The sequence below is a fragment of the Miscanthus floridulus genome, unplaced genomic scaffold (genome assembly GCF_019320115.1).
Source record: "Miscanthus floridulus cultivar M001 unplaced genomic scaffold, ASM1932011v1 os_1589_2_3, whole genome shotgun sequence".
NCBI classification, from domain to species: Eukaryota; Viridiplantae; Streptophyta; class Magnoliopsida; order Poales; family Poaceae; genus Miscanthus; species Miscanthus floridulus.
Window position 1 is genome coordinate 15593 of NW_027097799.1, and position 24408 is coordinate 40000.

Sequence of the window (24408 nt, forward strand, 5' to 3'; positions counted from 1 at the left end):
CCATGCGAAAAAAGAAAAATAAAAAAAAAGAAATTTTGCATTAGGAACCCTAGGTTTCAACAAAATCCATCTTTACCCTCCCACCTTTTCTTTCTCTCTTGCACATTTGCAAGAATGACTATGTTCTCATTTCTATTCCTTCCACCATCCTCCATTTTCACAAAATCGAAAAATAAGAGACGGCTATCGTGGATAGAGGCCACGTCGGCGACAAGGGGGCAGGCCAGCGAGGGGTGCCAGACTCGCGCACCAACCACGTGGTCCAGCAGCATGGAGCGGCAATGGTGCTATGGCGGATGGGGCAGGCCAACAGGGTCGTGGGGCCCGTGCGGCCTCGTGGGCGGTGGAGGGGGCGCATCTCATGCGACAGAAACCTTCTTTTGGCTTTTTCAGTGGGAAATCAGACCCACGGGGGATCAAACCCAGTTTCGCTCGTGGGGGATGGGTGGAGGGAGCGTGCGGGGATGAAGCTTTGAAGCCCATCGGGATGATCCAAAGAATCATGGATGTCGGATCGAGTTGAAGCCTTTTAGAGGGTTAAGAGCCATGAAGTTGTATTCCTAGGTACACAATCCTTGGTGCACAATGTGTGAGTTATGTCAGTGGAGGACACAAATGTGGGGTGTACCAAGTTTTGTTTGAATTGGTCCCCTTTATATAATAGAAAATAGTGAGATATACGGTGATGGATGGTATTCATTATACACCACCACAATTGTTTATTAGGTCACTGCTGCACTAGTTTAAGCAATTCCTTGTCGTTATATAAAACAGCACGGCACCACCCACTAAGCCAATTTAATTTCTTAATCAAAGACAGCTCACACTTTGTAGTACTAGTAGTACTTTTAGCAATTACGGTACTAGCCTAGCCGGTGACGATAGCGGTCTTATCTTGTGTGTGCGGCGACGGTATAGTCTTCGTGCGGGTTGACGGTCACCAGCAGCTGAGAGGCTGCCGGAGGCAGAGCTCACGCTTCTCACGGCTGGATGGTATCTGCTGCGATCGATTAGGTGAGAACTTGATAAAGCTCTTGCTCCTTGCTGTCTGTTGGTTGGATGTAGATCTCGATTGATAGTTTGGCATACTAAAGGAGAAAATTGTCTAATCTTTACTCACGCCTCAAGCTTGATTTTAAGTGGTGTTCTACTTTCTGTATTCTTCAGATATTTCATGAAATTGCTAGGTTAATTTGATGGTCAACCATTCTTTCACTGGTCCTTGGTCCTTGTGTTATTGATTAACCCAATGGCTTATTAATTAATCGCACCTTTCTAGACCTGTGCAGGCCACTAGAACCCAACGCTTCACAAATTGCAAAATATACACAAGAAATAAAGAAAATAGTCATCAAAGATGCACATCGTCATGGGAGCCATGAACACCCTCCTCCCCAAGCTTGCAGAGTTGGTGGTGGGCGAGTACAAGCTGCAGAAGGGTGTCAAGGGAGAGATCCAGGAACTCCAGGAGGAACTGACAAGCATGACCGCAGCCCTCCGCAAGGTGGCTGAGGTGCCACCGGACCAGCTTGATGAGCAGGTCAAGATTTGGGCCAGCGATGTGAGGGAGCTTTCCTATGACATCGAAGATGAAGTCGATACCTTTCGGTTACGCTGCAAGGAGCACGAACATACTGAACCATTCAGCCTCAAGGGGCTCATTGGTAAGGCCACCGATCTGTACAAGAAGGCCAAGACTAACCATCAAATCCATAATGTTATCAAAGACACCATGGACCAGGTCAATAAGGTCGCTGAGCGTCGTGATAGGTACAATATTGACAACATTGCTTCAAGGCCAACTATGGTGACTGTTGATCCTCGCTTAGAAGGTATGTACAGAAAGGCGACAGAGTTGGTTGGCATTGACAAACCAAAGAAGGAGCTAGCTAAGCGACTCTTGGAACAGGAGTGCTTATCACCATCGAGGCAGCAATCGAACATAATTTCTATTGTTGGATTTGGAGGATTGGGGAAGACAACTCTTGCCAATTTATTGCTTCAAGATTTTAAAGAAAATTTTGATTGCCATATTTTTGTTTCAGTTTCTCTTAATCCTGATATAATGAGGATTTTCAAGAACATCCTCCTTCAACTAGACTATAAAAAGTGTCTCCTCACAGATGAACCATGGGAAATGAAGCAGCACATCGACAAAATCATAGAACTCCTCAGGGATAAAAGGTACAATATAAATTCTACCTACTTTCCATCATTGTTTGTAAATATTTCTGTTTCTTTCATCAGCTTATGGTATATACAATATAAAAGTATGCAACAATTGGTATTTTAGAGTTTCAAGTACATTCATCAGCTTATGGTTGTTAGAAGCTTAGGCTCTGTAGTAGAAGTTTAGATTCTATAACTCATCACAAATAGTGGTGCCAAAAGCCCAATAGTGTGAGAACCTTGTGCACTTTTTATATATACCAAAAAGTAAATTCCATAGTGGCCTTTGAACTTCTCACGTATTCTCTCACATAGGTTTCCATACTCTCAAAATGTTTTTTTTTTGTCAAACTACACTTGCTAATCCTACTACATGAGGTCTAAATCATCAAAACTTGAACTAAACAATCATGTGGCATGCTGACTGTGCAATGACTTGTCCCTGACATGTGAAGCCAGATGAGTATTTCTTTTCAACGGTCCTTAAACTTGTCTCGCATTATTATCTAGGTCATGAAACTGTTAAAATGCAATTTTGGACACCTAAACATGCAAATCTTCAAAACTTGTGTTGAACTGAATGTACCGGTGAGATTTGGCACCGCAGATACCAATGACAATGGCCTTGGTGTTGCCACCTGATGGATATACATGGAGACCAGGTATCATGTAGGTATCATCACCAAAGTACTAAAGGCCACTTTATGATGGGATAGACTAAGGATGGTACTGGGTCAAGTTCGGGGCAGATATCAATGGATTTTGGGTCTGCGGGTTTCGGTTTCGGTGTCTGATTTGTGCCCACGGATTTTTGTGTTCGGATACCCGAAATCTAGCAGGTTTGGGCGGATCTTTAACTTCACCCCTGGATCACCATTGGGGCCCCGAATGAATTCAGCCCACTAGAAGCCCATTACCAACCCTAGGTATATAACTGAAATCATCCATCCCTTAGCCCTCTCCCTTCACACGGTTGTCCCAATCGCAGTCGCACCCACCCGACACGACGGGCGATGGCGCGGCTCGACTGCTCCCACTCACGGCTCGAGCGCTTCCTTGTCCGACGCGGCGACCGGCGGCGCAGCCTCACCCCTCGACCCTCGCGTTCGCGCCACCTCTCTCTCTCTCTCTAGGAGTGCTCGAAGCTCGAGCTCTTGCCCACCCGACGCGGCAACCTGGCGGCGCAGGCCTCACTCCTCGGCCCTCGCGTTCACGCCCCTCTCTCTCTCTCTGAGTCCGCAGTCGTTCCTCTCTTTCGGTCGCACGTAGCCTGTGGGCGTGGGGAGGCGACACTACTACAGAATTGGACATTACTGTTGGATTTTGAGAAACCGACAGTGATAGCCCATCACTGTTGGTTTTTGGCTAAAACCGACAGTGATAGGACACTGATAGTAGCTCAACCGACACTGATATTTAGGTATTCACTGTAGGCTCATATCACTGTCCGTTTGAGCCAAGAACCGACAGTGATATTGGGTCATTACTACCGGTTTTAGCCAAAAACCGACACTGCTACTATCACTGTCGGTTCGTGGCTTGAACCGACAGTGATATGCTGCAAGAAAACTTTATAAGTTTCTCATATGATGTCCGATGAAGACGAACTTTATATCAAAGTTTTAGTACTCGACGATATCTAAAACTTTGTAGTTCAAACTTTTTTAATTTGAGATTGTTTGGATGTCCAAATATTTTTATTTAAAATCATCTATCTAACAAAAATTACGTTTGATTTCTAAAATTTAAAATTTGAATTTTTCAAACAACCTTGGATGGAGAAACACCCAAAACAAAAGTTGTAGATCTCGAAAAGTTATGCAACTTTATAGTTGATAATTTTTTCATTTGAAATCATTTACTACTTTAAAATACTGATTGAAATTAAACTTTGAAATTGTTGAAGAACTCTGATTTCTCTTTTTAATCTCCGGCTAAAACTTGTAACTAGTCTTTCTCCCTCGTACTAACGTCAAATTTGATGATTTTTTCCTAAAAATTTCTACAATCATGCTCTATCAATTTATTGTTTTGTTATAGCTATTATTTTATCCATCTTTTTCATGTGACTATGTTTTATATATTTGAATTTCAAAAAATGGCAACTTCAAACGTCATTTTGGAACATTAAATGATTTCAACCGAAAAAGTCATGAACATAGATGTTGTAGAACTTATCAAGATCTATAACATTTATTTTGCTCATTTCTTCATCCAATAAAGTGGTAGTAACATTGTTTACAAAATTTACATATATCTCTTATAGTTTCATAAACTATAAGAGGGATATGTATTTGTGAACAATGTTACTACCACTATGTCGGATGAGTAGATGATCAAATGACCAAAATGGAAGTTGTAGATCTCGAAAAGTTATGAAACTTTGTAGTTGATAACTTTTTGATTTGAAATCATCTTGTCAAGGAAAACTACGTTTGAATTTTTTAAATTTGAAATTCAAATTATGTAAATGACCTCGGATGGAGAAACTACCAAAATAAAAGTTGTAGATCCCAAAAAGTTATGAAACACTGTAGTTTACAACTTTTTAATTTAAAATCATCTTGTCAAGAAAAACTATGTTTGAATTTCCAAAAATTTAAAATTTGAATTTTTTAAACGACCTCGGATGGACAAACAACAAAAACAAAGTTGTAGATCTCGAAAAGTTATGAAACTTTATAGTTGACAACTTTTCATTTGAAATCATCTTGTCATGGAAAACTATGTTTGAATTTCTTAAATTTGAAATTCAAATTTTGTAAACGACCTCGGACCAAAATGAAAGTTGTAGATCTCGAAAAGTTATAAAACTTCGTAGTTGATAACTTTTTTCATTTGAATTCGTTTAGGGTCCAAATACTCATTTCAAAATCAGATGAACATAAAATGGCTAAGACGAAAATCTCATTTAGGTGGAGTGGTTCCACGAAGCGCGTGTTTTTCGTGCGAAAAATCGTGTGACTTGTGACAAAATTTTCCTATTTTTCAATGTATTTTTTGGCTTTCCTAGAAACCACATCACTACCGGTTCATATCATTGTCGGTTTATAATAACCGGCAGTGATAGCTCATCCCCATCATGGTTGGTATGCCACTGCCGGTTCAAAATCCAGCAGTGAAGGCGGTTTTTGAACCAACAGTGATGTGAAGATCTAGGGTAGTGTGAGCACACAACGAAGCGGAGGGCAGGGATCTGCAGAGGCTAACCCGGGTTTCGGATTATCCGTCAGGTTTATAGATCCACAGGTTTTGATTTTAGGGATGTATTTTCGTCCGAATTAACGTTCGGGGACTGATTAGGGTTTTATGTTTAGGTTTCAGTTTTGATACCAAGACACTCCATCGGATCAAACATGCCCTGTTGCCATGCTGGATAGACAAGGCCGACTGGTCCCGGGGCCCCCGACCATAATGATGGCTCCTCATCCAAAAGGTCCCCAAGGTCATCATCTCAGAGCTCGAGGGGTCATGGAGTAGGCACCGGGATGTTCCATCGGTATCGTCAGACGGAATTCTCCCTCCCCTCCCGTTAACTGTCTCGGGTCTCTCCGTACTCGTTGGTATCGTCGGTAGATAGACGGGTATACATCGATAAACAAGGGCACTTGGGGTCGCAGCTTTGCAATCGGAGACGTTTCTTCTTCACCTGGGTATAAGTGTCAGAGTCTCGGAGATGCCGAGGAGAAGGAACGAGGTTGCGAGGAGGACGAGCAAAGGTGGCAGAGAGACCGAACTGAGGAAGCGAGGGGCACGAGCGCTCGTGAGGCAGGCGTGCTTGTGCTGCTGGCGGAGATGGTGAGGAAAAATTAAACTAGGGTTCCTAGAATACAGAAACTATATATATGATTGTTCAGATTTGGACCAAAATACCTATGTTGAGCTTCTTTAGACCTAATACTCGCATGACAGCTCAAATAGTCGGGTTCCCCAACAGGTAACGGGGACGAATAAACAGAGAACGTTCCCGTACCCGCTATACCCGTCGGGGATGGATTATTGCCTATTTAGATGTCCGCGGGTAAAAATATGATTCTATCCCTATCCCCTAATAGATCAAATACCGGTCGGGTATCGGGCCCGTTGTCATCTTTAACTGGGAGTCTGACTTGAACTGCTCACGGCCTCAACATGCACAACACCAAAAGTCAAACGTAAGGACAAAAGCTGATGACATGACTGACAGGTTATAACGTTCCTCACGCCTGACTCTATATAGGCACCTACAATGATGGTATAGGCAAGTTGGAGCACCTGCAATGGTATAGGGTAGTTACTGTTTCTAAGCCAGTTTATTCAATAGTGCTAACTTTTAGTATTACATGAATAACCCCATATACAACTATCATATGATTTTAGAATGTGTATATGAGTCTAACTCTTATCAAGAGCTAGCTTTTTTCTCTCTTCTACTAAAATATGAAAAAAATGCTTAGAACCAGTTTATAAGTCACCAGTTGTAAGTGCCCTTACTAGCACTAAGCCAACAAACACGCTAATGCAAGGGAATCATCTTTACAGTGGCATAAGTCGGACAAGACAACACATGGGCGACCAGCCGGAGGAGACTTCACTAAGCATGACGACACCACTACCTACTACCTATACATGTAAACATCACATGTTGGATATGTAAGGGGAGCCGAGGAGACCTACGAAGAGAGGAGGAACATCAAAGAAAAGAAGAAAAAAATGTTAGACTCCAAATTTCTGAGCACTAGGGGCATGACAATAAAACTCCACTGACCACTGGACATGGGGCATCCAGTTTGAATCAGTATAAACTATTGTGTCATGGGTGCTACCTCATTGAGAACCCTATGCATGACACTAAATTTACTTGGCAGTGGTTTAATAGTATGCTATCATTGTTTCATAGTATTCCTAGGCAAATCGCCTAAGGGAAGGAGGAGGTTAGACAGAGGAGGAGGATAGGACAGGAGAAAAGTCTAGGAGATGGAGCTAACAGTACACACTAACAGCCTGTTCGTTTGTTGGTTTCAGCTAGGGCTTATCCTCTCACAACAAACCAGCACTAGTCGGGCTTATCAGCCCAGAAACCAACCAGCGAACAGGCCGTAAATGTGAAGGCCACATTGTCGCATGGTTAGCATTCCACATAGGAGGTTTAATGGAAGTTTTAAAGACTTGGATCTCATGTGCTGCAATTAGCAATTTTAGTGGCAAAACACAAATTAAGAGTACTCGAAACTGCATGAGAATGTAGGACAAGTCCAAGGACCACTAATGAAAATGTACTCATTGACCCCACATGTTAGGGCTACTATAGGGACTGAATGTCCCAGGAGGGCGGTGAATTAGGCTCTAAAAGTTTAAAACAACAACCTTACCCAATGCAAATTCTAAACCTCCTTAGCACCTTGACGCCTAAATTCTTCAACAAAAGTAATCAAAGAATTCATTGGGGCCATCACACTAATCAAGTCCTTACCAAAGGTCCACACTAACAATAAGGTCCTTAGTTTACAAGAATGAATCATGCTGCTAAACACACTAACAAGCAAATCCTAGTTATCACTTAAGGACTTGCTGCCAACAAGATGTAAAGCAAGGGAAAGTGACAACAACAAAAATTCCCATTGTAGTGCATTGTTGCCACAACCCCCCAATCCATGTTGGAGAACCAAGAGTCATCAATACTTGATTCTGCCCCATCCACTAAAGAATACCTTGTTCACCTAACAAGAACTCCACAGAGAAGGTCACCAAGTCCTCTGCCGGTCCGTTTAGGTGATGGCTATTACCAAGAATAACAAGTCTTAAGCTCCAACTCAAAGAAACCAAAGCATGAACATCTGTAACACTCAAGGCTACACTCAATTCTCACTTCTGGCTTGTGTGGCTCTAAAATAGCTTTACAACCCTCAATCTAAGTGCTCAAAATAATAGGGTAGAAGAGCAACTCCCAATGAGCCAGGGATAGCACTTATATAGAGGGTCAAGGTGATGCTAGCTGTTGGAAAGAGTTGATAGGTGCAAACATCACCAGATAATTTGCCAGCCACCATTGCTAACTCCAGACCAAACGACGCTATTGACCTAGACGATTCGTACAATGGCCAGTTGGGAATATACTAGAATATTCCCTACTATATGGTCCACCAGTGTGTCAAACAGTCACACCAGTGGGAGACTAGGCCAAGCTCATCATAGGGTCAAGCTAGGCTCGCCACATGATACGCCAAGAAGTCATAAAGTCTCCACCTGATCATAAGGAACACACTAGTAACCTAGCCAACTTGTCACCAAGTCAAGTTGTACTTCACTGTATGATGCATAGGGTGTGATATAGGCACAACTGCATACGGCTCACATCAGTGGTATGCCCACTTGACCACAACCAAGGATTGGTGCTCACCGTATGATTCGTCAAGTCCTACATAGGCACATGCACAACATATCATATGGTGATGACTAGGGATGAAAATGATCGGATCAGTGCGGATAATGCCTTCCCCATATCCTAATCCGCTTTTCTTTATCGGATTTGGTGCGGAGCGGATAATATACGGATGTGGAAACAGATGCGGATTTGTCGGATGTAGGAACTGGTACGGATATGGAGCGGAATCGGATTGGAGACGGATTTAAATAGTAGAGTTATATGTGCATATGTAGAGAATTATATACTTGTCAAGTATTGATTTAGTAAAAAATAGTAACAAGTAATAGATAATAATCTTGCATTGCGTGTTATGGCTATCATACTCACACAATTAACACTTAACATGGTATCTTTACTCAAAAATGATAAGCTATTAGCCAATAAGTACTAACATCTAGAAAATTCTTAATTTAAAAATTAGAGCATCAAACAATCGCATCACAGAATAAGAGTTTTCAAGAAACAAGTTTTTTTTTTAAATCCTGAATTCCTCTTCGTTTTAGTCTAGGGAGAGAAACTTTTGGATATCCTATTTAAAACATAGGATAATCCACATAGAATTTTGCGGATAATCCATATCCAGTGGATTTTATCTATTCCATATCCTACCCCGCATCTGCACACAATCGGATTCAGATTATTCCGTATTCTACATGGATATTAAAAGTTCTCCTCCATATCCTCAAAATTCAGGTTCAGGATCGGATCGGTTCATAGGATTATTCGCACCACTTTCACCCCTAGTGACGATGCTATTACTAGGGAAAATCATTTCTAACTAGGGCATAGTATCACAGGATGACCCATTAGGGATTCAACCCTATCGTTTGGTGCTGTTTTCAAGCCCATTTCATGTCCAATCTTGACCAATTAAACTTTTTTGAGATCCTTGACTTGAAATCACTTCAATGGGGCTACTTACAACCATGATCTTGACTGAGAGTTAGTCGCTTGTGCATCCAAATGCTTTGGTCTAACTCCCTCAAGATGAACACTTTAATTTGGACCCCTCTTAATAGTATGGCCTAAGGAGAAATGAAGCCCTAATATGCACTATTGGGAATGTCTCCGAGCACAAATCTTACATTTGTTGTATTGTGTCCTTGGTCTTAATGAATATCCTTAGTTCCATACTTCAAACATCAATCTAAATCTTTGGGGTCAAGACACTTGTGGCTAATCAACTTGTGACCAATTCCAATATGAATACCATTACAAAACACATGTTGGCCACAACACTTGTGTTTATCAATCACCAAATTTGTACCTAGATGTGTTTAGTCCCCCCCTTATTAGTGACTAATGACAGTACAAGTCTCCAACAAATCAAGGAATTGAAATTCGATCCAATCATGAGCACGAAAAGGACATGAGTGATTGGTCAGACGTACTCGATACTTTAACCACTTGTTTCACTTAAGATTTATGAGAAGACCCTAGAAACAAGTGTTAATGAAAATCTGTACATAATAAAGCTTTTAAGAACAACACTTGTCACACAAAAACTAAGGGTAAGCTCAATGCACACATAAAAGTAGCACAAAGTTATAAGTTCACAACCAACATGCACCGTGAAGTAAGAACCAAGCCCTAACTACCCCTAAGTCTCGCACCCTCACTCCCCTTTAGCATCAAAGCACTACTTAAACGCTCTAAGTGTAGAGGTCAGAGGTGAAGGTGCAACTGTCATGTCAATACAAGGAATGACAATGAACTATGAAGCATCCATGTCTTTACTTTTATTAGGGTAACTAATCAAGTGCCTCATCGATGGGAGTGTTGGGCTTTTCCTTCTAAGTTGGCTCCACAATGACTATAGTGGACTCTGAAATGATGCTTGTAGTGCTAATGGAGCTAAAGGTGCCTATACCCTTAGTCACTATGCTCTCTAGAGTCTCACTAAGAGGTACACTCTGAATTTGAGGAGCTAAAGGTGCTAGAGTAGCAAAGAGGGTAGGAAAACCAAAGATTCAAACTACAAGCTACTAGCATGTAATGGTGATACTCCAACAAATGCACTAGCAAACATTGAGGTGTGTGGAGTCTGTAATCTAACACTGAACAACATACCTTGAGTAAATAGTGGGATTGGGGAATCTACTACTAAAGGTGGGAACTCTTACTCTATCTAATCACTAGAGAGGATTATGCAACTAGGTGATGAGTAATTGAGGTCTAGTGCTAAGGTGGTGGCAAACCTGTGTACTAGTAGAGATAAGCAAATGGTTATGTTGATTGTGCCCAATCCTCATGTAGCTCCTCTAGCAAGGCATTTGTGACCCCTAATCAAAGAAGTGAGTGCCTCCTCATGCCTACACATCTTTGCTGAGCCTTGAACCACTCCACTTGCTCCCCCTACATCTGAATTGGTTGAGTCTGCATCCCAACATCTGGCGCTAAAGCTCTAAGGTGACCTAGATATCCCTAAAGAAGTTGTATTGGTCTCACTAGAAGTGATAGGCAATGGGATATCATCTCTAGCAACACCCGATCCACCAGCCTCGTCATCGTGAGCTGCTCGAGGAAATGGAGGCGATGAGGATGGTAGTGTGTAGTCTTTATCATGTTCATCAATGTCATCCAAGTGAATTACAATGTAAAATCCTATCAAACTAGCCCTAGCCTCTGCCTCTCTCAAGGCTAAGTCCTCCTCTACCTGAGCATGCTCATTAACTACAATTAGGTTGTGAATTGATCCATGTCCTCCACATCTCCTATTTGTAGCCACTTGGGGCTTGTGTTGAACATCGACAGGGAGGCCTCAAGTGTCTACATATGCTGAGAAAAGTGAATGCACTTAGCCAAGAAATAACAAATCCTCTTCCTCCTTCTAAAAACATCAGCTATCCATTCCTCCCATTCATGAAGCAATAAATCCACAAGATCAAATGAGAGATGTACCATTACCCAAGGATAGCAGCCATTGTTGCGAGACCAAAATATCTTGACCATAGCTAGCCCTTGGGAGCAAAGATTTCTTAAATGTAAGAGAGCTACAGGAAAAGTGTCAACTCATCCGGTGTCCTCAAAGAGTCAGCAGTAAACAACCCTCTAATATCACTAGCACTATCTCAGCTAGAAGTACTATGCCATCTTCAAGAGCATGTCAAGGGGTAAATGCTAAAGGATAACATAGCACATGCAACCCTGTATCTGGTACTAAAGGGACACCAAGAACTTATGTTGTTTTCTCTCTAGTCAACTAGTAATATTTCTAACAAACATAAACTGAATGGTGGGTCTCGAGAAATCAAAAGAGTTGCTTCTCACCCAATCTGTAATATATCTATGAGATCTCGAAAGAAACTCAAGAAAGTTAGGCATGTAAGTCAAATATGCCCTTGATTTCTTCCTCATTCGCTCCTACAGAGGCTACCATGCTCTCAATAGTAACCCTCTGGTCAATGCATAGCTTGACACTTCTGATATTTCTTATGATCAAATGGTTAATTATGCAAGAGCACATAATATCGATGCAACACTTCACCCAGGAGTATGCCGAGTCATATCATATTTATATCCTCAGTGAAAACATATGGCTAATATGATTGCCATGACTAAGTTACATACAATATTCCAACTCTAGATGGGGGTAACGATGATAACAAAGGTAGTGTAGAACAAGGAACAAGGAAGAAACTAAGATAAATGATGTAGCTAGTAGGAGGACAACAAGTGAGTACAAGAACCCTAAGTTACTTCTACTATTAAGCACAACTCTAGTAAAGACTATAGCGAGATATAACTAAGCCAAGAAATAGTAAGGTAGAATTCGATAACACTTTGGGGTATGGTCTAGACACCAACATAAAGGGATGAGAACGGTGGATAGAGATAAAACCACAATTGAACCCTACGCTTTAAGAACTAGCCTAAATGTGGTGGAATACATAGAATGGACAATGTTGTCACCACCTGCCAACTACCATATATAACTATTCATGGGGCTAGCCACACACTCAGGTAAATTGTAGTCTAAACACCACGTTCCCACTATGAACTTACTACTCTAACCTTGGACACGATGAATTGATTAGAGCACTTTATAAAGAGTGGTGAATGTGTGCTATGAGGTAACCAATTATACCAAACAAGGCAATTAATTATAACACTAAGTTCTACTAGAGATCAATACTATGATGATAAAGTAAGACTTGAATAAAGTACTTAACCAAAGTAGAAAGAAAATATATTCAAATAAAGAAAGTGTTGCAATAGAGGAAAAGTACAAGAACTATACCAGACTCCAAAAACTACTTCTAAATTTTGAGCAAAGCTTGATTCAGTCTAACTCCCACTACTAGTCGGACTACTAAAGAAGTGGATTACTAGCTTCTTCTTGCTTCCTTGGAGTGATCTTCTATGAGATCACCCCTATTTCTAGTGTATAAAGGCAGGAGGTATTTGTAGTTGAGGTGGTGAGGCGGTGGTGCCCTGACTAGGTCAGCCAAACTCCAAGGGGGTTGGGTGACCCCTTGGATGTGCCACCTCTTGATGGCAGTTGGTGGGTATCCTAGGTGGTTAACCACCTTTGCTTGGTCCAAACACACCATGGTGGGCCCTTCAATCCAAGTGAGGCTTCACCTAAGCCGTTGGATCAAACCATCATCGAACCAGCACTTGAGATTGATCAAAAATGTGTTTCTTCTGTTGTCACGAGGATTGGTGATGTGGAGGTGGAGGGACTAGTTCGAGCGACCCCTGATGGGGTCGGCTAACCCTACAGGTGCGACCCAGTGGTCCTCCTTTGTTCTTTGCGCAATTAGTGATTAATTCTTGATGATTTTATATTTTTGCCCCTGCACAAGCATAAACAAATAATACAAGTGGAACCATATTATTTGAAAACAAAATATTACTATGATCTTGATTTTACGTTCCCTTTGATTACATGTTGAGGGTCAAATTGAGCATTTAGTGATCATCAATCCCTGAGTAATAACCCTACAGAAGAGGGCCTAAAGATTAGTCCAAAAGGCTCCACATGCTATCTACCTTGATTTTGTGAATTACTCGTCCTAAGGCATGAAACTTAAATTTTGGATTTTGTTTCCTGTAAGCTCTAGAAGCTAGCAGGTTTTCATGAACCAACTGAGGAAGCTTGGGCTATGTACATTCGTCCTCATGCCCCTTTGATTCTCTAGCCTAAAAATTTAGAGCCACTGTGAAATGACTTCAAAGTTAGAGTGACGAAACTATTGGCCACGTTTCTTCACAATTGGGGATTGCTAGAGAAATTCTCCGCCAATTTGAAATAGCTCAAGATGCCTGCCCTCTTTCAGCAGATGAAATTTGGTTACCCAACTCCTCACAAGGCATTTGCTCTCCATATCCTCACTGAAAAGAACAATTCCTAGAACCAAAATTTCTTGGCTCAGTGATGATGATGCTAACTACTTATGCTTGTGAAGTAGATGGCTCAGTTCTTACGTCAGCAAAAATAGTCCTAGATTCTTCTTAGTTGGACATCACTAAGGCCTTCTGTATCTTGGCTTTCCTCCTTGAGGATTAAAACATCTTGGTTTTGGTCATATCTGGTGTGATATCTTGAGTGGTCTACTGGCTTCATCTTCAACTCAGATCCTACTTAATGGTTCCTGCTTGGAAATGTAATTTTTAATTTCATCGGCGTGGGCCATGACAAGGTGACCTGTTGTCCCCGATGCTTTTTATTCTTGTGATGGATGTCCTTTGTTTTATGGTAATGAGGGCTACTGACGAAGGTCTTCTACAATCGCTTTCTTCAAGAGCTTTGCATATCCGGATCTCTTTGTATGTTGACGATGTGGTACTTCTCCTTCGTCCCTCCTCTAGCAATGTTGGTTTAACAATGGACATCCTTCGGCTTTTGGGTGTGATGCCGGCCTGAAAACAAATGTGGGTAAAAGTAGTGTGTTTCCAGTTCAACACACTGATTTGGATTTGCTTTTGCTGTAAGCTTTAGTTGCCTATTCTGTTAGCATTCTGGAACTTGTGATGTGCCAAACTTTGTAAGCTGGAATCACCAGCAATTACCTTTTGCTTTCAATATAAGCACGGCCAAGGCCTTGGTCTAAAAACACACTGATTTGGAGACCTCCACCTTGCAATCCATCCTCCCTCATCAGCTCCTGAGTTTTCCATGCAAGTACCTGGGAATTTCCCTATCTTTGCGCAAACTGACCAAAGCTCAAGTTCAATTTGGCGTTGACAAGATTGCTGACTAAGGCCGGAAGAAGGATTTCTGGTTCAGTTTGTTCTCACCACCATGATTGTTTACTTGGCCATGGCTGTGAATAATCCACCTTGGGCAGTCAAAGCCATTGACAAATTCAGAGAGGTTTCCTTTGGAAGGGTAGGAAAGATATGTCAGAGGTGGGCACTGTTTGGAAAGCACTTGGTATTTCTATCTTGCAATATCTAGGATCGGCACTCAAATGCGTTGGCTGTGGTTGTAAAAAAAATAATAAAAAAAAAAACAGAGCCGAATCGCTCCTTGACAACTTTCTCCATTTAGGCCAACCATTCAGTTCATGATTTCTTTTCAATGGCCCACTCATAGCTGGTTCTTATTATGATCTAGAGTAGCCATGTTAACGACACATGCTTGATTGACAAAAATTGTGTATTCCTCCAGAGGTGATTATCCATGCATGCCACCTTGCTACTAATTTGATGACACCTTTACAATTCCCATCTTGCCAGATTTCTTTTTCCAACTAGATTTTGGCATATAATTGCCTCTTGGTCTACTAATTTAACATGCTTGTGCATGCTGTTATTTATGACTAGGTATTTGTGCGTGATTGATGATTTATGGAAAGAATCGGCTTGGGATACTATCAAACTTGCTTTCCAAGATGGCCATACTGGAAGCAGGATAATCATAACCACTCGCAGTAAGATTGTTGCAGAACATGTTGGCGGTGGTGTTTATGAACTGAAACCACTTTCTGACGATGACTCAAGAAAGTTGCTCAGCAAGAGAATATTTGACACTCATGATGGGTGTCCTCCTAGTTTGGTAGAAGTCACTGGAAAAATCTTAAAGAAATGTGGTGGTGTACCATTAGCCATTATTACTACAGCAAGTTTACTAGCTAGTAAACCAATGTGTTCGGTGGAATGGGAGAAGCTGAATAAGTCTATTGGTTTTGGACATGGAAATAGTCTTCATGTGGACAATATGAGGAAGATATTAAGTCTAAGTTATAACGATCTACCTTTTCATTTGAAGTCTTGCTTGTTGTCTCTGAACAAATATATTGAGGATCAGGTGATTGAGAAGGATGTTTTGATACTGAGCTGGATAGCAGAAGGTTTCATTATAGAGGAGACACAACCTGCAGGGACAAGCTTGCAGGAGGTAGGAGAGAACTACTTTAACGAGCTCATCAATCGAAGCTTGATCCAGCCAGTGCACAGGCCAGTGCACAGGCGGCCATTGGATCGTTATACTGAAGTAGGTGTTGACGTGCATGCTTGCCGAGTACATGACATGGTGCTTGAGCTAATAAATCAGTTGTCATCTGAAGAAGGTTTTGTTACAACGTTATTATTAGAAGATGGCCAACAAGCAAGTGCACTTACATCTGCTGTGCAGAAGAGGAAGATTCGCCGGCTATCCATCCATAACAGCAACAAATCGGATGCCTCACCAGAAGCAAGAGAGCAGCTATCCAAAGTGAGGTCACTTGATATCTTTGGTAGGGTCAGGTCGATACCGCCCCTGTCGAGCTTTCATGTCCTTCGTGTGTTGCAGGTGGATGACTGCAGCGATCTGGAGAGCAATCATCTAAATAATCTTGGCAAGTTGCGTCACCTGAGATATCTGCGACTACACTGTTTGCAAGTCTCGGAGCTACCTGAGAGTATTGGCGATCTAGAGTCCCTGGAGACATTAGATATAAGACGGGCCTATATTTGGCAAGAGATCTTGTTGCCATTGTCTTTTGGTAAACTTGGTAAACTTGTCCGGCTACTCTCTGAAAGGGTGAAACTGCCAGATGGTGTGACTCTGAAGAATATGAAATCTTTACAAGAGCTAGTAGGCATACTGGTTACCTTGCATGCAGTGTCTGAGATTGGTAAACTGAGACAGCTAAAGGTTCTCGTATTTGGCATCATTCTCAATAACTTTTGCAAGTCGGATATGGAATTGATTCCCAAGTGCCTACAAATGTGCCCCAGTTTACAAGTATTGTTCATAGTACAAGCCCCAACACGAGAATATTCCCTAGATTTCTTGCGACAGGTTCCTTCTGGTCTGCAGAAATTCGTGAGCGATGCCTTCTTTCAGGAGACATTCCCAAGGTGGATTAATTCGTCGCTCTCCTGTCTCACCATCTTATCCATCACATTGTGCGGTATGCATATCCTGCCAGAGCACCTTGACAAGCTTGCTGCGCTGCCATCTCTTCGCTTTCTCGGACTTTCTGTACTACATGCCAATAGTAGAAAGCAGGAACATATCGTTTTTCCCAGCAGAACATCTACATTCCTATGTCTAACAGAATTTCAGTTTGACTGTCGCATGATGTTCCTTAAGTTTCGGCACGGGGCTATCCGAAAGCTTCACAGACTTGTCCTTAAATTTGATGCCCGCATGACCACTAACTTTGATTACGGCTTGGAGAACCTCCCTTCTCTCCGTCATGTCGTTGTTCAGTTACGCAAGGACTTCCCCGAAGCACAGGATGATATCAGCAAGGCAATCAACGATCATCCCAACCATCCATCGCTCGATTTATCCTTCTTTTCTTAATAAATATATAAGAAGATGAGAGGTACGGGCTGACTCCTCCATATGGTGTTGGGTATTAATCAATTCCAAAACATCCAAAACTTATTTAATAACTGGTATCCACTAAGAAATAAAACTTTAATATCCTTTTTATTGACAGGTGAAACAACGATCTGTTGGTCCATGTAGCTAACAAGGAATGAAGTTGTATTTGACAAATGTCGACAAAAAACTCTTTTACAGGTACTTTTTAGAAGAACAAATGGTTTTGGACTCAGTTGTAGCTTTAAGCTGTGTGAGGAGCAGAGGGAACTGGTGTGGGAGGTATGCCGCAAGTTGGAGAATGCGGTGGCTATGCATTTCTTCACGTCCTTCGGATGGCTATTTATTTGAATATAATTAAGTTTTGAGTCGGTTTTGTTTTATAAACTTAGTTCATTGTGGTGGTTAATTTGTAATAATTGTAGTGGTTAATTTGTAATAAGTTAGCTAGTCTGATTCCTTTCTTTAAAGATGAAGCTGATTTTTTTTTCCCATTCTCTAAAAACGGGCTGACTCCGACGAATCAAGATAGAATACTCGTGCCCTGTGATTCATGGTTCAAACGGGCTTAGTTGATGAGTGAGTTCCAACAACATTTTATCATATTATTGTTCGAATAACCTTTTCCTTGTGAGAAATGTTTTTTAATCATTCCATGAACATAAAGTGGTTTCATATTAATTTGTTAGCTCTCACATAACTTTTCATTGCTCATCCACGTGTGCTAGATTTGTGTCTGATGTTGTGAGTTAAATTGAAACAACATTTTTTAAGACAAGTGAACAAAGTTTCAGCCTCTACCACCCGCAAAATGGTACACAACTAATAGTCCGATTACAAACCAAGCTCAGCCTAGCTAGTGAGCGCAACACTCAAGGAAAAAAAACTAAGACTCCATCCGAATCCTGAACTTCCAACCAAACTTTGCAAAGATAGCTAAAATCAAAGTCTCCAAGCTGTTGCGCCCCTTCTTGAAAAACGGTCGCTCCTCCTCTCTATGCAGCATGAACCACTATTGGTTCCAGAACGTCGCCCTGAAAATTACCTGTATAAAAGTGTTAGATTTGGTCTTATTAAATACTATATCATTTCTATTCAACCATAACACTCAACAAAGTGTGGCAGCTCCTAGTAAAAATTGGTTTCTAAGTTTAGGACTTAATCCCTATATCCAAGAACCCAATAAATTAGCAAAGCTAGTCGGACGTTGAATTCCAAACATGATATGCACAGTCTTCCAAACAAAGCTAGCAAAGTGACAGTCAAAGAACAATTATTGGATAGTTTCCACAGAACTACAAAGACAACTCTTGACGCTTCCCTGCTAGTTCCTCCTTACTAAGTTATCTTTCGTGAGGGTTACTCCCTTTTTTTAAAATACCACAGAAAGATCTTAATTTTTAGCGATATTTTTAAGGCCAAAGACGAATTGGTGATGGGTTTCTCACCGTTCATGAGTTATAGGAAATGCTTGTCCACTAATCAACATCAAATTGAGCAATGAGCTAAAACTTGATCTATGTTATGTGATGAACTTGACTCGATGGCTGGTGAGGGGTTGCGTCATGGCAAGACGGTAGAGATCTTGAATAATGTAGCTCGCTGGGCCGGTTAAGGATCGTATCTTTGTCGTAGTGAGTCTGAGTAAGACCCCCTAGTACAGACCACATGCTGGGGATGGGGTCAGCAAGCCAAGTAGCTTGTGGTGACTGATTTTCTTGTGAATTTGGAGTGAGGGGTGACGTGGGGTAGATGAGATGTCATACCTCAATACGTGGGCCGCGGGATAGATGGGAAGCCATTACTTCCGGCCCTCACTGTACCATTCATGGACATCCTTGGCCACACTAGTAAAAGGTTAGAGACATGAGGCAACCCTTACTCGAGCATGGGTATGGAGGTTCGTCCCGTCTTCCGTGTGGGTACACTTGTACACCTCTGCAGAGTTTTCTTTGAATGTCTGGAGTCTTTGGACTGATTGGTTGTTCTTACTCCTAGATTTAGAGTTGAGACATTGAAGGACTCGTGGAAGATCGAGCTCCGCTTAATGCTCATATATGCTATATATCTTGCTATGCTAAGATATAGTTGATAGATAATATTTACTTTATGCAAAAAATACTATTTATGCAACCCAATTTTTATTCCTTGCTAATGTCAAATGCATAATTTGTTGTTTATATATTGGGTAAGTGAAAGCTCTAGTTTGGTTTTGGTGAATTGATGAAACCCTAGATGCTAACCCTTTGACTCTAAGTGATCATGAGATAGGGTAGCGCATTCCAAATGGTGGAGCAAATGATGATGATCAAGATGATGGTGGAGGCCATGGTGATGATCAAGTGCTCGATCTTGGAAAAGAAGGAAGAGAAAAATAAAAAGCTCAAGGCAAAGATATAACTGATAGGAGCCCTTTGTTTTGGTGATCGAGACACTTAGTGAATGTGATCACATTTAGGATAGATAGTCATACTATTAAGAGGGGTGAAACTCGTCGTGAAATGCAGTTATCAAAGTGCCACTAGATGTTCTAACTCACTACATATGCATTTAGATTCTAGTGAGTGCTAACACCCTTGAAAATGTTTGTGAAAATATGCTAACACACGTGCACAAGGTGATACACTTGGTGGTTATCATACTTGAGCAAGGGTGGTGAAGTTGGAGTTCAGGAGGCGTTGTTTCCATCGACCGGACGCTGGACCTACACGTCCGATCAGTGGTGTAGAGGTGGCGCCACTCTCCATCTTTGACTGGACGCTGGCGAGCGCGTGTGATCGGATGCGACGGGGGCGGTCCGATCAATGCTGACATACGGTGACATAGGCAGTGTAGCACGGCCAGAGAGGATCGGACGCTGAGCGTGTCAGGTCATGAAAATCCTTCTCTGCATACTCTTTGGAAGTGACCAGACACTGTGTGGATGGCGAGTCCGGTCATTCCTTGGTGAGTCAGGTCATGGGGCGCAGGCAGTGCAGGTTTGCACGAGCGAGCGCGGTGACGTAGCGTCAGGTCAAAGCTGGCGCGTCCGGTCTTGACTTGAGTGCTGGTGCAGAGCAAGTTGACCATTGGAATCGAATGACTGACGTTGAACGCAGGCACCACGTGGCGCACATCGCACTACCGGACGCTGGAGGCGTGCGTCGAGTCACCTCTGACTGGCGCGTTCGGTCATCGCGCAGTGAACTGCCCCTTGAGCCCAACGACTCTATTTCATTGGGGGCTCTATTTAAGGGGCTTGGGCTCACTCTCTTGGCCATTTGCATTGAGAATACACCCTAGTGAGCCTAAGCATTCCTCTCTCACTCATCCTACTTGATTGATTCATCATTTGGTGAGATTGGAGAGCATCCAAGTGCATTGCTTTGAGTGATTGCATCTAGAGGCACTTGGTGATTGTGTTTTGCTATAGATTTCACTTGTTTCTCTTGGTGGTTGCCAACTAGATGGCTTGGTGCAGCGAGGATCATTGAAAGGAGGTTGGTGATTGTCTCCGTCTTCGATCGTGGTGATTGTGAGGGATTCTTGACCTTTCCTTGATGGAGAGCCAAAAGATACTCTAGTAGATTGCTCATAGCTTGTGGATCCCCATCTTGTGTTGGTTGAGCGACACCCGATTGTGGGTTAGGCGTGTCATGCCTATTAGTGAGTGAATCTCCAAGTGAGTGAATCGCTACAACGAGGACATAGCTTGCCGACAAGCAAGTGAACCTCAGGGATAAATCTTTGTGTCATCATTGTCTTTGGGATTCTATTGTGTTTGATTGATTATCTCTTGCCACGATGGTATAAACATCACTACTTCTCTTGCATTTACTTTCCTAGTATAGGTAAGCTCTTCAGTGTAACTAGTTTTGATAGCTAGCTTGTCTTGTTAGTTTGGTTAGTAAGGTTCTTTAGTTAGTCTTTGAGAGCTCACTAACTTAGAGAGTAGTGACTTAGGCTTTGTGTGAATTAGAGATCATAGCAACTAGAATTATGGATAGGTTGCTTGCATTTTGAGCAGGCTAGCTCAACACTTGCTTGCCCCATGATTATCTAACCACTTGGCTTAGTGTTGTTGTAGATTTTTTGAATAGGCTATTCACCCCTCCTCTAGCCATTAGGACCTTTCAAGTCATATCGAAGCCATGGTCACCGTGATTTGAGGCTTAACAACCTTCGATGTCAAAATGGCTCAAATCAACAATACCAAGAAGCCACCCCAATTTGATGGCTCCAATTATCCTTATTGGAAGACAAAGATGACCACCTACATTAAGTCAATCAATAGAAATGTGTGAAAGGTGGTGGAGACCAAGATTGAGATAGCCGATCCAGAGGCTCTTACCGCCATCGAAGAAGTGCTACTCTAAAACAATGGCATTGCTCTTAGTGCCATTCATGATGCTTTGGATGAGAGAACATTTGAGCAAATCAAGAACATTGAGATGGCTCATGAGGCATGGAGGAAGTTAGAGGAGTCATTTGAGGGCACTCAAGCCATAAAGGGTGGCAAGGCATACATCCTCAAGGAGAAGTTTGCTAGCTTCAAGATGAAGCAAGATGAGAGTGTGCTAGAGATATTCTATAGGCTTCAAGTGCTTGTCAATGATCTTAAAGCACATGGAGAAGAGGTAAAGGACAAAGACTTCTCTCACAAGTTCTTGAGATGCTTACCATCAAGATTTGGCACATTGGTTACTATTCTAGTGAGGAGTGGTTTGGACACCATGATAGCAAACCAAGTGTTGGGTGATGTGATGACCGATGACACTTATAGAGATGATGATGAGAAAGAAGAGAAGAACAAAGAGAAGAAAGATGAGAAGAAGAAGAGTGTGGCATTCAAAGCCACATCATCATCCGATGGGGGTTCATGAACCTTGTCTGAATCCTTTACACATGGTAAAAATGCTTGGGCAAGCAACATGGATTCAAATTTGAATTTATTTCATATCTTTGTGGAGGTTGTCATCAATTACCAAAAAGGGAAGATTGAAAGCTCTAGTTTAGTTTTGGCTAATTGATAAAACCTATTTGGACTAATCCTTGTATCTAAGTGTGTAATTATGTCGATAGAATATCATCGGCGGTCCTTTGAGGGGTATCCCATGAAGGTAGATTGATCGATAGAGGTGCGTGTAATCAAGAACAAGAAGGCAGTAGAGACACAAGAGTTAGACAGGTTCAGGCCATTAGCACGATGTAATACCCTACTCCTGTGGTCTGTTGGTTTGTATTGGCTATCGTATGATATTGCGTGTGTTTTGAGATGCCTTAGGCTAAGCCTAGGATCCGCATGGGGATATCGACTAGGGGACCCCTGCCTCTCCTTATATGCTCTAGAGGGGTAGGGTTACAAGAAAAGTATCCTATTTAGTATTATGATATCTATAGTATCTGATCAGATCTATCTTCAAGATGCCTTGCGGTGTATGTCGACCAGTGCCATGCGCAACAAGTCTTGACCTTATGGGCTGGACCATCCCTGACCGTGTGGCCCATCTCCCTTACCATGGGTACCTAGGGTTATACCCCCCATAGCTAGTCCCCGAGCGCCTTGTATCCTTTGAGTAGCACTGTCTTGAACAAGTCCAAGCAATTTGATGTGAAGCCGACCAGTTTAATTGGTGATCCAAGTAGTGGAAGTCGAAGCCAACCAGTTAACTAATGACCTGGGCGGTGAAAATCGAAGCTGACCAGTTTAACTAGTGACCTGGGCGGTGAAAATCAAAGCTGACCAGTTTAACTAGTGACCTAAGCAGTGGAAGTCGAAGCCGACCATTTTAACTAGTGACCTAGGCGATGAAAATCGAAGCCGACCAGTTTAACTGGTGACCTGGGCGGTGAAAGTCAATGTCAACCAGTTTAACTGGTTAGGAGACATCGGACTTAGCCAAGTAAGGCTTGCTAGAAGCGTGTAAGGGGCTCAAGATAAAATTTGAGAATTCTTCCCCTTAGGAGAAGTGTAGCCACTTAGACTCCATCAATAAGGAGGATAAATCAAGAAATAAGCACTACATTCACCGCCAGGTGAAGTGTAGCCACTCAGTCCTCGAGCCTACTGGAAGATGAAAAATGAATCTTGAAGTAGGGTCAAAGAAAAGAAGTCTAAAAGCTTGCCAACGTCACCTGACATGCACGTATCAAGACCCTAGACGTGCTGCCCAAGATCAGCACCCTGATCCAAACAACATGGGTAGCTTGATAGTACACCAATGAGACGTATCAAGACCTGGACGCCAAGGGAGTCCCCAGCTTAGCTAGTGACTCTTGCACAAAAAATCCAAATGCCGAGGAGTCCCTAGCTTAACTGGCGATGCTTGCATGAAGAATCTGAACGCTAAGGAGTCCCTAGCTTAGCTGGCGAGCCCCCAGCATGGCTAACGATGAAGCGACAAACAATCCAAACATTGTGGAGTCCTCAGCTTAGCTAGCGAGCCCCCAGCATAGCTGATGATGAAGCGACGAATAATCCGACCAGTTGGTTGGCAAAGAATCGAGCACCGAGCAGCCCAACCAACTGGTCAGCGGTGAAGTGAGCGCCGAGTAGAAGTGAATGCCGAACAGTCCAACCAACTGGTCAGCGACAAAGTCCATGAACCTAGCGGTCCGACCAGTTGATTGGTGGAGAAGTCCAAAAGCCAGGTGGTGCGACCACCCGGACGATGATCCTGCAATACAAATATGTAGAACAGGTAGTACATGATGTAAAAATAAAATATATGAACTCAGCGATGAAAGCAGCAGAGCGGAATAGATAGACATTATGTTTGTATGAAGTTTTCATATTTTAAATATGAGTAACTTCCTGCCAGTTGGTTCTGTATTGCATCACCAGCCCCGACTAGCCCATACTCCATAGCGTAGAGTGCTTAGCACCCATTTACGTGTAAGAGCACAGACATCGCCAAATAGCCACTGCCAACCCCTGCCCCTACTTATATGCTCTGGAGGGGTAGGGTTACAAGGAAAGTATCATATTTGATATTATGATATCTATAGTATCTGATCAGATCTATCTTCAAGATGCCTTGCGGTGTACATCGGCCAGTGCCATGTGCCACAAGTCTTGACCTTGTGGGCT

The 24408-nt window shown here is 42.3% G+C and overlaps 1 protein-coding gene across 6 annotated transcripts; it reads left to right on the plus strand.

The window, feature by feature from the left end:
* The first annotated feature begins 875 nt into the window (after positions 1 to 875).
* On the plus strand, positions 876 to 17980 carry LOC136534174 (disease resistance protein RGA5-like). Of its 6 annotated transcripts, none has more exons than XM_066526640.1 (5): positions 876 to 1014; positions 1280 to 2184; positions 15347 to 16238; positions 16317 to 17340; positions 17458 to 17980. In XM_066526640.1, exons 2-4 carry the CDS (start codon positions 1358 to 1360, stop codon positions 17316 to 17318), a joined length of 2721 nt encoding a protein of 906 aa, XP_066382737.1. In that variant the 5' UTR covers positions 876 to 1014; positions 1280 to 1357; the 3' UTR covers positions 17319 to 17340; positions 17458 to 17980. The 6 variants fall into 6 exon arrangements, with proteins under 6 accessions (XP_066382737.1, XP_066382739.1, XP_066382734.1 ...); XM_066526642.1 differs by having other exon boundaries at positions 1280 to 1664; positions 2124 to 2184; positions 15347 to 17340; XM_066526637.1 differs by having other exon boundaries at positions 15347 to 17340.
* The last annotated feature ends 6428 nt before the right edge of the window (positions 17981 to 24408 follow it).

What these genes read in the sequence shown, in the direction of transcription:
- LOC136534174 (XM_066526637.1), top strand. Translation starts at nt 1,358, where the DNA reads ATGCACATCGTCATGGGAGCCATGAACACCCTCCTCCCCAAGCTTGCA. An exon ending in GAACTCCTCAGGGATAAAAG is followed by an intron (nt 2,185 to 15,346) that starts GTACAATATAAA and finishes ATTTATGACTAG; the next exon opens with GTATTTGTGCGTGATTGATG.